The sequence below is a fragment of the Ranitomeya variabilis genome, chromosome 4 (assembly GCF_051348905.1).
Source record: "Ranitomeya variabilis isolate aRanVar5 chromosome 4, aRanVar5.hap1, whole genome shotgun sequence".
In the NCBI taxonomy this organism is placed as follows: domain Eukaryota; kingdom Metazoa; phylum Chordata; class Amphibia; order Anura; family Dendrobatidae; genus Ranitomeya; species Ranitomeya variabilis.
The window spans coordinates 99,429,716-99,447,708 of record NC_135235.1 but is presented as its reverse complement, the minus strand read 5'-3'; the positions used below and the strand labels follow the sequence as shown (position 1 = coordinate 99,447,708).

Here is a 17,993-nt window from a genome sequence, read left to right as displayed (position 1 = left end):
CATTGCCACACGTCGTAACCATCATGCGACGGTTGCATCGTTTGCGTCGGACCGTCGCCACCAAAAAACGTTGCTTGTAACGTTTTTTGGTGCGTCGTCTGCAGCATTTCCGACCACGCATGCGCGGCTGGAACTCCGCCCCCGCCTCCCCGCACCTCACAATGGGGCAACGGATGCGTTGGAAAACTGCATCCGCTGCCCCAGTTGTGCGGCGCATTCACAGCTAGCGTCGGTGCGCCGCAACGGCGCATAGCGACGTGCATTGCACGACGCTAGTGTGAAAGTATTAATAAAGAAAAATTTCTACCAATCCAAAATTTAATAAACAGCAAGGTAGATATGGTATCAACCTAAGTAAAATTTAGCTTTTAATAATAATATTTTAAAACCTTTTGGACAAAAACGACAAAACAGACATAAATTATTAATGACAAAAATGAATGCACCCAGACCGTATGTCTATTACTCCTTGGTGTATCCAAAATTACTCAAAAGCATTTCAGGGTCAAACCACACTCCTAAACACTTGCAATTTGAGCAACAATAAAGCATTGACCTTTGGCCTCATGCAGATATTCCTCTGTATTCACAAAAATCAGCATAACTTAGGTACAATGAATACCCATCACATACATGAAAGCCATAAAAATAAAGGACAAATGCTGGAATATGGAACGGTCTCATCCAGATAGTGTGCGTTGATTTCACCTGGTTTCACATGGACGGTTCCACATAGATGCCTCGAATCAATCCCAAGGGAAATGTGGGGAAACGGGTAAAATTCAGTTCCCGTATACTTAAAAACCCACCACTGGGATATTAGCGCATCAGAATTTTTAATCCCTGTGGCCTCCCAACGCGTTTCATTCTCTCAAATCATCAGGGGAGGAAGATTAAATAAATAAGTGCCAATTTGGGGGAGGGGAGATGTTTCCCTCACAAGGGATAAACAACCTCCTTATTCAGTAGCATTCTGCGGTCTGCCGCCGCTCTTGTCTATACTTTATATAGAGACCTACTTGTTAGGAATTAATCCCCTTCACACCGGGGTGCCAAAAGGTCCGGAAAACCACCTCCCTCACTTCCGGGATTCTCCATGTGCATAGGCATATCCCAGTGGTGGGTTTTTAAGTATACGGGAACTGAATTTTACCCGTTTCCCCACATTTCCCTTGGGATTGATTCGAGGCATCTATGTGGAACCGTCCATGTGAAACCAGGTGAAATCAACGCACACTATCTGGATGAGACCGTTCCATATTCCAGCATTTGTCCTTTATTTTTATGGCTTTCATGTATATGATGGGTATTCATTGTATCTAAGTTATGCTGATTTTTGTGAATACAGAGGAATATCTGCATGAGGCCAAAGGTCAATGCTTTATTGTTGCTCAAATTGCAAGTGTTTAGGAGTGTGGTTTGACCCTGAAATGCTTTTGAGTAATTTTGGATACACCAAGGAGTAATAGACATACGGTCTGGGTGCATTCATTTTTGTCATTAATAATTTATGTCTGTTTTGTCGTTTTTGTCTAAAAGGTTTTAAAATATTATTATTAAAAGCTAAATTTTTCTTAGGTTGGTACCATATCTACCTTGCTAGTGTGAAAGTAGCCTAATATGATGTTGTTAACCTGTCTTTGGAATAGGTCATCAGTACCAGATCGGTGAGGGTCCGACACACGGCATGAGCTCTGGCAGCAGCTCGCTGTAAACAGTGTGTGGAGCAAGAAACCACCACTTATGATTTAAGAAAGTTTGGCAACCAAGATTAACTTAAAGTCTACAGAATAAGTGAAGGAAATGTGTGTTATTTATTAGGGCATGAAAATTACTTATGAAGTTTAAGTACATTGGTGTGAAAAAGCACAGAAAATAATGAATCTTCTTAAGGGTACACCCGTGCAATATAAAAGTTGTGAGTGCCTGTATTGCTGGAAAGGGAACAAAGGAGCAAAGAGATGATCAGGAGGTACTCCTTTGGTGCATACAAAAAATATTCTATTTTGTAATGATTCTGAACACAATTTTTTTTATTTCCTTCCCCCAAATCATAAAGAAGGCTATGACTGTGTTATGCCTGCCTTAGAACGTGAACAAAGAGATTGCTTTCCTTAAAAGGCTAAGTAGATTTTTCAAGAAAAGAAAATATGAAACGCTCAAACGATGTTTTGGAACTTCCCTCATCAGAAAAAATGAATACAGATAATGAATTGGGATTTTCCTTTATTTTAGATTATCCCAGTGAAGCTTGACTTGTTTAGCTAGTAATTAACATATTCCTGTTTTTTATTTCTTTCTGGATTTTTTTTTACAAATATTGATCAAACAGTTCAAGACAATTGAAGGATTTTCTACTCTCAAGCCATGGTGCAACAGTCCTATATGGATGTGTAGATTAGCGCACATTGGAAGGAAGGCAGATCTTTGAGGTCTCCTGTGATACCTGATGGCAGCATAAGATTGAGGGTGAGGAACCATATACACTAAATAGACAAACGTATTGGGACACACTTCTTAATTCTTGAATCCTGGTTTTTCATTCAGTCCCATTACCACAGAGGTACAATATCCAGCCCCTCACCGTGCCGTCTGCCTTTACTAATATTAGTGATAGAATGGCTCCTTCTCAAGAGTTCACTGGTGGCTGAGCCATCCTGTAATGCGATATCACAGGCCGGTGTCGCCTTAGTTCATTACATTCCTTCCCTCCTGAATGTTTTACGATCCGCTGTGAGTGATATTGTTGAAAAGTGGAAGGAACCTCAGTAACAAAGTGGAGACCACATAAAGTTACAGCACCTAGTGCTGAGATGCATACAAGTCACCAATACTCTGCGGACTCAAATGCAGATCTGAAAACCTCCTCTGCCATTAATATTCACACACAAACTGTGCACCAGGAGCTGTGGAAATGTCTTTTGTGCAGTGACGGACCATACTTCTCTATCTGGCGTCTAATGGACAAGTCTGGGTTTGGTGAATGCCAGGAGAACCTTTGCTGCCTGATTGCATGGTACCAACTGTAAAGTTTGGTGGAGGAGGGCTAATGCTATGGGGTATTTTTCAGGAATTGCCCTAACACTCTTTGCTCCATTGTATTGTTTCAGCATGCCAAGAGATTTTTCCCAATTATAGGTTTCCAATTTTGTGGGAACAGTTTGGGGAGGTCCCTTTTCTGTTTAGCATGACTGAGTCCCAGAGCACATAGCAAGGCATATTGTGAGCTTGATGTGGAAAAACCGAACTAGATGAGCATAGCACTGATATCAAGCTCAACAGTCTCCTTTGGGATACATGGAGGAGATTGCAAGCCAGGTCCTCTCGTTCAACATTAGTGTTTGAATAATTGGGAAAACGATCCCACAGACACTCGAAAATCTTGTAGAAAGCCTTCCCAGGAGAGGAAAAGCTGTTTTAGCTGTAAAGAGGGGGACAATTCCATACTAATGCCTATGACCTTGGAATGCGATGGAATAAAAGCTCCCGTAAGTGTAATGTGTAACTATTCCAGACTCCAAATACTTAGTGTAGCTTATATGACTCAGGATAAATTGCTGCCATTAAGCATGTGAGTAATACGTCAACTTTTACCATATATGTTTCTACGTGGGGCAATTTGTCAATCAGTATTATGCATGCCTGGGAAGCAGATTTTAAGGGGGTTGTAAAAAGATATCAAGGGTATCCTATATAGGTCATAACTTGCTGATCATCAATCCCAAGAATGTGGTTCTAAAGTTCCCCATCTGAATCGAGCATGGTCAAGATTGCCACCACTGCTCCATTCATTATCTATGGGGTTGAAGATAGCTGAGTGCTTTGCGATTACCCGTAGTCCCATAGATGAAGAATAGAACAGTGTTGCACTTCTGCAGCTATTGCTCTGTTGAAATGGGGCACTACAGAGCCCAGTCCTTCGTATCAGTGAGCTCCTAGCAGTGGAACCTCCAGCAACTATAGATTCCATTCCTCCAGCCTTTGCTGCTTTCGTATAAGGTAGCATAGTAGATCTGCATAAACTGTGCTTCATTTTTGTATGGAGAAATTGGTAAAAGTGTCTGTTTACTTATTTTTAGTCTTTTTATGTTTTTGATACTTTTGTAAATCTTCTTTTTTTTTTTTTTAATTAATTTAGTTTTTTTATTTTTCTATTTTCAGGTTAGTTCATGGGTGACCTGGATAATCCTTGCCGCAGGGTCCATGGAGGAGAAAAGGGAAGTGTTCTCCCATTTGGTGCATATCGCAAAGTGTTGTTGGAATATGGGCAATTACAATGCGGTGATGGAGTTCCTGGCAGGACTCAGGTACTACTTAATTGAAGAGAGGTGAAAGCAGCTGCTATAAACATCAATTGGCACAATGTCAGATAGGGTTTTAAATAGCGCTACAATTGCAAACCTTTGTGGACTGTTTGGAACCAATGTGAAGAGGTCACAATGTTTACATGCTTAAAGCAGTCGTGTTTAATCTGTTAAAATATTAAGTATAGTTAAAGTAAATTCTAATGCCAGCGAAGAAGCTGAAAGAATGGAAAACAATGAAGATGGCGTTTAGAGGTTGCAGGTTTATACAACACACTTCTGCACGGCATATTATTTCTCATAGCGTTATTTTTGGCATAAAACAGACTCTGCAAAATGTTAAAGGAGCGGGCTGACATAGGAAACAGTTTTTCATTACCGTATTTTCCAAATGTAAATTAATTTTACTAATACACCATATTTTTCGGACTATAGGACACTTCTTTCCATAAGACGTAGCCCAGATTTACACAGCAGAAAATAGGAAAAACAAATGTTCAACTAAATAAAACTTCCCTTGCTGCGTAAAGAAGGATATGTGGTCAATATAATTAATTTTAATACACTAGAGTTAAGTAGGAAGGTAGCAATGCTCCTTTTACTGTTTCTCTGCAGCATCTACATTATACACATATAGCTTTACAGCACGTGCATTAAGTACACTCTGTAGTGCACACACACACAACACTACTGCTTGCATAGTACACACACGCAGCTATTCTGTATAAATACACTCAGCCCTGCTACATGCACACTCAGCCCTGCTACATGCACACTCAGCCCTGCTACATGCACACTCAGCCCTGCTACATGCACACTCAGCTCTGTTACATTCACAGTCAGCCCTGCTACATGCACACTCAGCCCTGCTAAATGCAAACTCAGCCCTGCTAAATGCTCACTCAGCCCTGCTAAATGTTCACTCAGCCCTGCTACATGCACACTCAGCCCTGCTACATGCACACTCAGCCCTGCTAAATGCACACTCAGCCCTGCTAAATGCACACTCAGCCCTGCTAAATGCTCACTCAGCTCTGCTACATGCACACTCAGCCCTGCTAAATGCACACTCAGCTCTGTTACATTCACACTCAGCTCTGCTACATGCACACTCAGCCCTGCTAAATGCACACTCAGCTCTGCTATATGCACACTCAGCTCTGCTATATGCACACTCAGCCCTGCTACATGCACACTCAGCCCAGCTACATGCACACTCAGCTCTGCCATATGCACTCTCAGCCCTGCTACATGCACACTCAGCCCAGCTACATGCACACTCAGCTCTGTTACATTCACACTCAGCTCTGCTACATGCACATAAACACAGCTCTCCTTCATAGACACACAACTCTGCTACATCAACACATTCACCTCTGCTACAGCATACACGGCCACATTTTGATGTTTCTTTCAAGTACAATTGATCACATACCTATAAGGTCCTTCAGCTAGCCAGGACCTGCAGCATCTGTAGCTGTCTCTACTGCGATGCAATGTGATAATTATTGGCTGCAGGATACAGAACTTTGCTGCTGCAATGTTCTCTTAGTGATCAGGAAAGCGGCTGTATCAGTGTTCTCATTGATCATAGGAAGCCACCTTCAGACTATAAGGTGCACACTTTTTTAATCACTATTTTATTCTTGCTAAAGGTGCATCTTATAGTCCAAAAAATTGGTACTTGCACTGTGAGTTTCTTTATAGATGGCCGAATTTCAGTACCGGCCCTGAATACTTTCTCTCCTCTCTGTGTTATTGACCTGCTTGAAGATGGCTTAGTTTATTAGCTTAGCCGACTCCCTTCTCCATCAAGACTGATTCTGAGACACAGAAAATGGCTGACTTAACTAATAAACTGACCCCAGACAGCCCCCGTGATTATAGGATCATCAACACACGCAGAAGGCGCAGAATGGGAGGAGCTCCTCTGTGTCAGAACAAAAACCATGGTGGAGCTTCTGAGAAAAGGGGATTGGCACTAAAATTGGAACATCTATAAAGATTTCACTATTAAAGCATTTTTGTAAGTTTAATTTAAATTACAAAGTTTTTGTGACTTTTATAAAGTCTTGCTTTTCACAACCTAATTTATTTGTTGTGCAGTGAACTAACCCAATGACTTTATAGTTTTAGAGAACATATTGTAGTGAGTAATGGTCAAGGTCTTGATGTACACTACTTAATTGCTAATGTCATATTTTAAAATATAGGTTTTTGGGTTTTCATTTGCTTCATCTTAGGTCAAGAAAAGTGTTGAAAATGTGGCAGTTTATGGATCAAAGTGACATAGAAACGATGAGAAGCTTGAAAGATGCAATGGCTCAGCACGAGTTCTCCTCGGAGTACAGAAAACTAGTGAATAGAGCCTTGAATATTCCAGGTTGCAAGGTTGTTCCTTTCTGTGGCGTCTTTTTGAAGGAGCTTTGTGAAGTCCTTGATGGAACCTCAAGTCTTTTAAAACTGTGTCCTCGATTCAATTCACAGAATGAAACACTGGAGGTAACGATAACAGCCCTATGTTGTTTTAGCTGTGTATATGCTGGTGGGGGAGGGGTTAATGAAAATGTTCCTGATCTCTCTTTGTTTTAATACAATGTTGCATCATTGGGTAATGTAAGAATATTCAGTCTCTATTACAGTGCCTGTGATAAGTCTAGCTTTCTGTCCTCTGCTTGTTAAAGAAGCTTTTCCATGTATATATTTTTATGAAATGTGTGTATATATGTGTGTAGGGTAGTGTACTAATATACTCACCTACTGCTGCCTTCTCAGGGGGGCCAGCGCCGTTCTCCTTCGCTTCTCAGTGACTTCACTGTATTTCAGGCTAGCCGACTCACTCTATGGTCCATGCATGAGCCAGAAGTCGTTTACAATATAAGTCTATGTATCCTCGTTATGATGCTCCATAGGCTTACATTGTTAAAGTCCTTCCTGGTCATGCAGAGAGCAGCGTGACCCGGCCAGTCTGCAGAGTTGTGACGTCACTAAGAAGAGAAGAAGAACGGCGCTGGAACCTGTAGAAGGCGGCGATAGGTGAGTATATTAATACATTCACACTACATTACATGCACATAAACACACAATTAAAATAAAATATGGGTAGGTGTACCTCTTTAAATGAACTATTAATTAAATTAATCACATAAAAGTAGGCATTACCATAAATACAATATTATACATTACATAAAAAATTTCAAATGAATGAGCCACCTATAGTACATTCCCAGGCTTATTGCACCAAAGCTACTTTCACACTGAGATGAGTGCTGTACTGGATGCCATTCTTAGATGAGCCATGGTCATTTAGTGGCCTTTTTAGAAAGAATTCTGTGATGACAGAACAAATGTTAATATGATCGTTCTGTGTGCATAGAATATCATAATTATTGGCAGCACATTGGCTCCCGCTTAAACAGGACAATATTTTGTGGATAATGATTATTTTAATGCCAGCATGAACTATCCAATCACTCAATGAACACTCATTCGTCCAATGTTTGCCAGCGTATTTATAAAGGCCGATAATTGGCGAACAAGCATTCAAACGAACGCCTACTCCTAATTATCAGCTTGTCTAAATAAGCCTTTAGGTTTAGTTGTGGGGCAGTGTTCCCAACCTCCAGTGTTCAAGCACTACCAACAGATCATATTTTCAGGATTTCCTTAGTATCGCACAGGTCAGGGCCACCGTTAGCACCCAGGCTAGTGCCGGTTCCCTGAGCAGGCAGAGAGGGGCACTCACCGTCGGGGACACCGGCACGCTATGGGGGCCCGGTACCAGTGACAGCTCCCACAAGCATGCCCCTCCTGCTTGCTCAGGGCCCCGGCACTTGTAATACCTCTCCCCGTTCCTCCCCTGCGGCATCTTTGGTATTGTACTACACCTATATTTCTCTGCCATATCTGTTCATCATGAATCGTGGTATGTGTTAAAGGGGCTCACTGAGACTCTTTCACCTGGGTCCCACGAAAACCTTGAGATGGCCTTGGCACAGGTGATGGATATGTTATCACCTGGGCAATACTAAGGAGATCCAGAAAACATGATCAGTTGGTGACTCTTGAGGATTGAAGTTGGGGAACATTGAGGGTCCACCATGTAAGCTCATCATATACTGACAGAGTGTTTACTAGAAGTTTTATAAACCCCTTGAACATAAAAATGATCTTTCTGAAATCTTTGGTGTATCTTGCAGTTTGTGTCTGACTACAATGGACAAGACCGGTTTATTCAGCGAATAGGGAAAGATGGGCTAAACAACACCGAAAAAGAATCAACTGTCAACAACATCATGCAGACCATTCGTAGCTGCAACCGCAGCCTGGAATCTGAGGAGAGCGAAGACACCGGGAGTGAAAACATCACCGTGAGAAAAAACTCTGTCATGGATAGGAGCAGATTTCAGTGAGTGTTAAATCTACAGTTTTACTCTTGGCGTTATGAAATTCTGCATGTATTGTTTATGACTGATTCATTCCCGGAAAGCCACTGCGAAACCAGTAAAATGATCCAGTCACATACAGGAACGTCAAGAATCCTGGTGAAATTTCTAAATTTTATCTGAACAATGAAAAAATAGTTGCATTAATACAATGCACATGGGTCTTTACGGAAGAACGCTTGGAAGTTATTTCTGATGTGTTTCATTATTTATGTTTTTAACTTTGGAGCCTGTCAGTAAAGTTGTGCAAAAATGTGAATATTCAGCTTTGAAAGTTTTTTTTAAAATATATACGCATAAAGGGAATCTGTCAGCAGGTTTTTGCTACCTCCTCTGAGAGCAGCATAATGTAGGTGAAGAGATCCTGAATCTAACGATGTATCACTTCTTACCGAGTGCAGCAGTTGTGACACAATCAGAGCTTTTAGCTTTAGCAATGCAGCAGAGCTGAGAAAGCTAACCCCGCCCACACCACAGATAGCCCCGCCCACACAAGGCTCACTATGCACATAGATATAGACACTTATTAGACAGTTTAGTAAGGATGGAATAATTTGTGAATGGCTTTGAAGAGAGGATGGAAGTGCCAAGATTCTTCTTCTGGAGATGGCAACCATAAAGTAGTGAATAGGAGTACTGTAAAAATAATGCTACCAGTCGGTCACAAGGGGCAGCACAGATCTGAGGAAACAAAAGGGAGTCAAAATATGGGAAAAATAAACTATTTTATCATAATAGAATATTTAACAGATTTCTCTTATTCACTCAGGATGATGGTGGTTTTATACTTGCTACTAAATATCAGTGAAGTAGGCTTCACTATTTTTATATTTCACTATTCACTATTAACTATGAAGTAATAGAACTCATTAGTACAAACAATTATCTGACACTTAAACATTCTTTACATTGTAAACTTCTGCAAAGTAAAAAAACTGAAGGGTTTCAATCATAATGAGCATCTGTTGGATGAAATACCAAGAAGTGGCACAGTATATATACATACATATATATACATATTTTCCTTCTAAGGACCTCACAAAGGATCTGGAGATCTTCATTATGTGCTGTGGAAAGGTGATTTAGACATGTTCACAGGAAAGGGTTCTGTACACTTAGGGTACGTGCGCGCGTTGCGGATTTTGCTGTGGATCCGCAGCAGATTTGACGCTGCGGATCTGCGGCAGTTTTCCATGAGTTTACAGTACCAGTACCAGTTTTCCATGAGCTTACAGTACCATGTAAACCTATGGAAAACAAAATCCGCAGTGCACATGCTGCAGAAAAAAACACTCAGAAACGCTGCATTGTTTATTCCTCAGCATGTCAATTCTTTGTGCGGATTCCGCATTGGTTTACACCTGCTCCATAATAGGAATCCACAGGTGTAAAACCGCAGGTGAAATCCGCACAAAAACCGCGGAAAAAAACGTTGTAAATCCGCAGTGCAGATTTCCTGTGGATTTACCAAAATCAGTGTGGAAAAATCCACACACCTTTCCGCAACGTGTGCACATACCCTTAAAGCAGTCAGACTGTGGAGTGCCGGACCTCAAAAGATAGTAATGGCAGATACCATATTGGCATTTAAAAAAAAAAAACAACAGAGATTTTATGCTATAGTTATACCAGACAATATTGAGCATTCTAAATAATCTATAATAAATTATATATAACTGATGAAGGTTGCACTTGACTTGATTTTTTTAATCTGCATGTAAACTTAGAATCACCCAAATCGTTTTGGTAAACCGATAAACCACCGTTATTATCTGTAACAATGTCCCAGTTCTCAGGTTTTATTCTCTCAAATTGTACGGACACACTTTATTGACAGAATCAGTAATAGCGCCCAGCTTCTAAATGAACATCTCCATGAATGTTGTGATGCTCAGTGAAATCAGTGTGTGCCCCTTGATTTTTAAGGAGTCTTCCAATTTTGGATAATCCCTTTCACTTGTCTGCAATTTGTTTTAACAAAAAAGAATAATAAACTACTCTTCTTTACTCACCATCCACAGGGCCGACACTGAGTCTCCTCCTCTGCTCACGTTTGTCTTGTAGGCCGGGGTCACACTTGCGAGTGCAATGCGAGAAACTTACGCGAGTCTCTTGCAACAATACCCGTCACTGCCGCCGGCACTCGGGACCGGAGCGTTCAGCTGCATAGAAATACATGCAGCCGCACACTCCGGTCCCAAGTGCCGGGTATTGATATGAGATATTCCCGTGCGCGTTTCTTGCATTGCACACGTAAGTGTGACCCCGGCCTTTCTAGCATCATGCTGACAGTGCTGCAGCCAAGAAGTTCATTCATTGGCTTCAGTCAACAACAGACACCAGGAGCAGTGACGGAGACTCCGTTCTGGATCTGGGGAGGGTGATTAAAAAACTTTTTATTTATTTTTTTTTATTTTCATTATTTATTTATTTAAACAAACTACAGCTGGGGAACAAGAGTTTTACAAAACTCTGAAGCCAAGAACCGTGCAAGAAAACAAGTTGCTATAGAAAATGGAGAGGGGATGTTCAACTGAAAATGAGAAGGGGTTCAACTGAGGTTCAGCCGAGAATTTAATTCTGACTGTAGCTCATTCTGCACTAATGAGGGTTGTCTAACAAGATGCATAGCGTTCCTTTTATTAATGGCCCGTTTCTTGTACACTGTGTCAGAGTATTGCCACCATGTTCTGGAGGCACATCACGAGTGATGAACATGCCGCTCACCAGAAGCCGCCACGGTTTATCTTTGCTGTAAAATCTGCAGAATACATTTCGGTTAGGCCGGTTAATAATGTTTTCTAGAATCATTCAGTGCAATTACTGAATTACCATCTATCTGGGCTTCGTATGGAGAAAACAGTTTGGCTTGGCCAATTCATTTTGTGTTTCATTCTAATGAAGAATGACATTTTTAAGGACAACAAAAGACCTCTGTTACTGAGAATATTGGGAAGTCATTTATTTTCATTTCTGAAATAATCCCGCAGTTTCCTGTACAAGTCTGCTTATTTCATTTACCTGCAGTGGTAAATCTCATTTTAGTAGAGTAATTTGTTTTTCTGAATAATTTTCTTAATGTTATTAAAAGCGTCTGGATGAGGTGTTGTGAAATGGTGCCAATGCCGGCCGTCGGGTCCAATTTTGTGCCATGCTTTGATGCTGAAAGGCTTATCTGCTTGCCTTTCTGTATGTGCGTGTACTCTGTTATGTTCATACCCCATTCTCCTCCCAAAATTGTATTGATAACTGGTCTCTTTTGGGTGTCGTCTAAAGGAAGATGACCCATCTGCATAATATATGGTGAACCTGAAAATCCATCCTGGATAAGCAGATGGCCATGTTATGGTCATGTATAGCACCTAGAGGCAATCTCCACTATGCCACTGGTTATTGTACATTTCACCTTTACATTACCCGAGTCTGTTATTCCCTTTCATGTGATGTTGATCATAACCCCATAGAATTGAATAAAGCATAAGGATAAATTATTTTATTTTAACGGGAACCTGTCGTATTGTACATACAGTCAATCTGTGGACAGCAGGTTATAGAGAATGAGAAGCTGAGCAGAATGATGTATACATTTATTGGAAAAGATTCAGTATAACTTGTTGTTTATTCATTGAAATCTCTGGCCTCTGTATGAGTGAGTCAAGTGGGCGGTCCTACTAGTGACTGACAGTTATCTCTGCATGCAGTCATACTGGGAAATCACTGAACTCATATACTGACAAAGCCTAAAACCTCGGTGGCCAGAGTCCAATCTCTGGGACCTCCAGCAATCCAGTGATTGAGGCTCTGGAACTCCTAGAATGGGCCTCTGCTGCCCTGACCTGAATGGAGTGGCTTTGTGGTTAGCACTGTAGATTTGCAGCGCTGGTATCTTGGGTTCAAATCCCATCAAGGACAACATCTACAAGGAGTTTGTATGTTCGCCACATGGGTTTCCTCAGGGTTTTCCGGTTTCCTCCCACATCCCAAAGACATACTGATAGGGGATCTAGATTATGGATGAGCCCCAATGGGAACAGTGATGATGATGTCTGTAAAGTGCTCTGTCTCCATTCTATTCATAGTCTATGAAATTGCCATAAAGAGCCCAGCTCTGTAGTTGTCTGTCCCTCACAATGACTGGAGAGGAGGCGATGTCTGCTCACCTGCACTCCATTCAGGGAGGCGATGTATGCTCACCTGCACCTCATTCAGGGAGGCGATGTATCCTCGCCTGCACTCCATTCAGGGAGGCGATGTATGCTCACCTGCACTCCATTCAGGGAGGCGATGTATGCTCACCTGCACTCCATTCAGGGAGGGGATGTATCCTCACCTGCACCTCATTCAGGGAGGCGATGTATCCTCGCCTGCACTCCATTCAGGGAGGCGATGTATGCTCACCTGCACTCCATTCAGGGAGGCGATGTATGCTCACCTGCACTCCATTCAGGGAGGGGATGTATCCTCACCTGCACTCCATTCAGGGAGGGGATGTATCCTCACCTGCACTCCATTCAGGGAGGGGATGTATCCTCACCTGCACTCCATTCAGGGAGGGGATGTATCCTCACCTGCACTCCATTTAGGGAGGCGATGTATGCTCACCTGCACTCCATTCAGGGAGGGGATGTATTCTCACCTGCACTCCATTTAGGGAGGCGATGTATGCTCACCTGCACTCCATTTAGGGAGGCGATGTATGCTCACCTGCACTCCATTTAGGGAGGTGATGTATGCTCACCTGCACTCCATTTAGGGAGGCGATGTATGCTCATTTGCACTCCATTTAGGGAGGGGATGTATCCTCACCTGCACTCCATTTAGGGAGGTGATGTATGCTCACCTGCACTCCATTCAGGGAGGGGATGTACTCTCACCTGCACTCCATTTAGGGAGGCGATGTATGCTCACCTGCACTCCATTTAGGGAGGCGATGCATGCTCACCTGCACTCCATTTAGGGAGGCGATGCATGCTCACCTGCACTCCATTTAGGGAGGCGATGTTTGCTCACCTGCACTCCATTCAGGGAGGCGATGTATGCTCACCTGCACTCCATTCAGGGAGGCGATGTATGCTCACCTGCACTCCATTCAGGGAGGTGATGTATCCTCACCTGCACTCCATTCAGGGAGGCGATGTATGCTCACCTGCACTCCATTCAGGGAGGCGATGTATGCTCACCTGCACTCCATTCAGGGAGGCGATGTATGCTCACCTGCACTCCATTCAGAGAGGCGATGTATCCTCACCTGCACTCCATTCAGAGAGGCGATGTATCCTCACCTGCACTCCATTCAGGGAGGTGATGTATCCTCACCTGCACTCCATTCAGGGAGGCGATGTATGCTCACCTGCACTCCATTCAGGGAGGCGATGTATGCTCACCTGCACTCCATTCAGGGAGGCGATGTATGCTCACCTGCACTCCATTCAGGGAGGCGATGTATGCTCACCTGCACTCCATTCAGGGAGGTGATGTATGCTCACCTGCACTCCATTCAGGGAGGTGATGTATGCTCACCTGCACTCCATTCAGGGAAGCGATGTATGCTCACCTGCACTCCACTCAGGATGTTGCTTTCAGAGTCCGATTTATGGGGTCCATAATCCCCATGTCTTAATCACTGGTGCTCCCAGCAATTGGACCATCAGTGATCAGCGATCTGAGAAGCTGTGTTACAGTGTTGGATTCATTCACAATTCAGAGAAATGTAAATTGGGGAAATAAATGTAACAAATATCCTATAAGATGTACTATTTATCCAGTCCTAAATTAAAAGAATGGAGAAATAGAACAGTTTAAAAGTATAGTAACCACTCCTATTATTAATTTATCATTGTTTTAACATTATTTCTATTTTAGGTTTTCGTTAGTCCCTGTTTGAAATGGTATATTCAATATTCAGTATCAAAATAAAAATAGACTTGCCGATGATGATAATCCTTATAGCTCACAGTAGTAATTGATTCCGATTCTGTAAAGAACAAACCTTATGATGTTAAAACTCTACTAACAATGATAAGTTCTAGCCTATAACCCGATAATGATGCGATGTCCAATGTTCTGGATTACTGCTGTAGTAATAAACGGTTCTTTACAGAACAAATCCCCTTGTGTATACTGCATACAGGAGTAGGGGTAACCGGCTCATTCTCTTGTCTGTGAGTGCATTCATTTATTATTGTAGTTGATTATGGTCCCAGTGTTTTCTTCTCTACAGGTCCTCAAGGTGCCTCATAGTTTTGGCCACATGTCTTAAACCACAGGAGTGTTACAAATATTAGATAACCCCGTGGATGTATATGTTGCTTACATAAGTGGTCCATTACTAGGACAACCCCTTCTCATACCCCACACTTGGCCCCAATAAAATAATAAAGCTTATACTCCCCTCCTGTGCTGGTGTCGTTCCTGTGGTGTCAGCACTCGCTCTCCTTGGGGCTCCTATGCTGTTATTGTGACACATCACCCTGGCGCCCAATCAGCTCTGGCATCACAGTCCCTGCTTCCTGTCGAATTCAACATGAAGAAGTTAAAAAGCAGCTGCTGCCCAGACTTCATCATGTTCGATTTGTTCAAAGGTGGAGACAGTGACGCCAGTGCTGATTAGGCGCCGGGGTCTCGTGTCACAACAACCGCACGAGAGTGAGTGCCGACACCGCGGGAAGTGAGTATAGTTTTTTTTTATTTTATTGTGACCAAACAGTTAGATCAAGAAGGGGTTGTCCAAGAAGTGGACAGCCCCTTTAAGGTAGTACTTCTTGCCAAAAGTATCCAGAAAGTTTTTAACTACACTCAAAATATGTCAGGCTTTACACATTACGCATGGAAAGAAATCAAAGTCTTGTATCTTCATTCGTTTCTTTTTCTATGAAAAGTAACTAAGCGATTAGTGATGGTTGTGTCTTTCTGGTTGTTATGGTCTGGTGATTAAGGAGCAACATGCGACTAGCACTGAGCAGGTGGTAACTATACCGACCGCAGTTTCTGATCTTAACACAGACACTAGCAGTAGCCGTGGGATGTTCCTGTCACTCCCTGGACACCTCGTCACAGCCGGAGATCTAGCTACCCCCAAGAAGCAGGAAAGCTATCTTGCCTCAGAGAAAATCCCCAAAGGATAGGACAGCCCCCCACAAATAATGACTGTAAGAGGAGAAGGAAATGACATACGTAGTATGAAACAAGATTTAGCAAAGGAGGCCACTACTAGCTAGAAAGAATTAGTACAGGACAGAACACTGTGCGGTCAGTAATAAAAACTAGAAAAAGTCCACCGCAGAGAAATGCAAAAATCTCCACACCTGACTAAAGGTGTGGAGGGCAAACTCTGCTGCCCAGAGCTTCCAGCTTAGCTGACTAGATACATACTGATAAGCTGGACAAATGAGCAAAACATAGAAAGTGCTAAACAACAAAGTCCACAACAAGTGAACTGCAAAAAGACAAGCAAGGACTTAGCTTTGCTGAAATGGTCAGAGTGACAGGGAAATCCTCAGAGAGCCATGACTCCAAGCTCAACAATTGACAACTGGCATTGAATTAGGGAAAAGGCCAGACTAATATAGCAGAGCCAGAAAGACGATCAGTGAAAACAGCTGCTGATGCTAAATCCAAGAAGCAGCCATACCACTCAAAACCACAGGTGGGAGCCCAAGAGCAGAACTCACAAAAATGCTACTTATAACCACCGGAGGGAGCCCAAGAGTGGAATTCACAACACTGGTAGACCAATGAAACTTTTATTAATGAGGTGGTCCTTCATGTCTAATTTGAGGATTGTCCAGAGCTTATTTAATATACCTAACATCATATGCCAAACCACATGGTAATCAGTGATAAACATGATAGAACTTAGAAAGTTGTTATTCTTCAGATTTATTCAGAAGGTCTTCTTTGTACACGCTAATGGAAAAATTGAATTCTCCTTATCATCCATTTACAATAAATTTTTTCTAGTAGTTTGTCTGCTAATGCTGAAGCCTTCATTTTGAAGAATTCAAAGGTGGTATAATTCCAGCATAGGTAGTGGAATTCCCCTTTAGGGATTACCCTTTGTGGTGGTTGATGAGCGGACACTCTTTGCATCCAGTAAACTGGAAATTACATCTGTATCTTTTTTTAAATTATAATTTTTTTTCAACTTTCTTTAAAACATTTTTCTTGCTCTATTTTTGTGCACTGGCTATGTAACTGTTGCTATGTTTCATTATTGTATCCTTGGTTTCCGCTACTTTTCCATTTACAATATTTGCTATAATTTGGCCTCAGGCTTGATGTTCAATAATCGCACTCACTTAGCAGGATTCTTTATTTTATTGACAGCTGGTGTTATATTAATAAAAATATGTAAACCGTATTTTTTTTAGACTCTAAACTTGTATTTTCTTGTGTAGTGCAGTTTGACCTCTAACAAGTGTGTCCTCATTTGACTTTTATTCGTAGCTCAAAGAAAAGTCATGAGTCAAACAGAGCTCTGTAAGTTAACCTTTTGCATTTGCCTAAATTGGCTAATTGTCTTTGTTTGATCCCAAAACTCTACTGGAAAATGTCCTTAAAAATCCCGAGTGAATGCATGAATATATATGTGCTTGTTTGAATAATGTACCTGGAGTCTTGGTTCAGTTTTTTGGTAATTAGCTAATTGCTCGTGAAGTGTGTATTTAATAAAGTTTGTGTCCTGTGTGATATTCACTCATATAAGATATGTTGTAAAGTACTGTAATAGAGCATGATAACATAGTTTTTACTGTAAATACTGATTTGCTTGTCATAGTACGGTTGGGCTCCCATAACAAGGTAAACCAAAAATCCCTGAATTATTTCACAATTAAAGGAACACAAAATGTATAACATTTCCAACACCTCCTTTCAATTCCTCTCTTAATATCATCACTTTTTATTTATTTCTATCCAATGTTGCAATGAAAACTGAAAAATCTAATAAGAATTATTTAATTCTAAGAAGATCAGCCATTTTCTCCCTTCCTTCTTCGGAATATGCTCTCTCTGTCTGTAAGGCAATCAGTTACAGCAGATACATTCCCCTAATATCCTTCCATCACCTTTCAGGAACAAAAAGATTTCTGCGAGCCATTTTGCTTGTTTCCACATTTACAGTATAATTTGGTTTGGTTTTCACTTATCTAGAAATATCTGAATTTATAATATAAAAAGTATATTCACAGTCGCCTGACAAAGAGGGAAGGGAATGTGAGTGTAGCAAAAGAAGAGAGATTTTTAC

General features: G+C 41.6%; 1 protein-coding gene across 3 annotated transcripts in view; it reads left to right on the top strand.

Moving 5' to 3' along the window:
• PLCE1 (phospholipase C epsilon 1) overlaps nucleotides 1–17,993 on the top strand; it is a 328,150-nt gene that overhangs the window by 221,184 nt on the left and 88,973 nt on the right. For all 3 annotated transcript variants that reach the window (XM_077258972.1, XM_077258973.1, XM_077258971.1), the window contains exons 5-7: nucleotides 4,162–4,307; nucleotides 6,548–6,806; nucleotides 8,504–8,712. In XM_077258972.1, coding sequence (XP_077115087.1) covers nucleotides 4,162–4,307; nucleotides 6,548–6,806; nucleotides 8,504–8,712 — 614 coding nt within the window. The remainder of the gene's footprint in view (nucleotides 1–4,161; nucleotides 4,308–6,547; nucleotides 6,807–8,503; nucleotides 8,713–17,993) is intronic.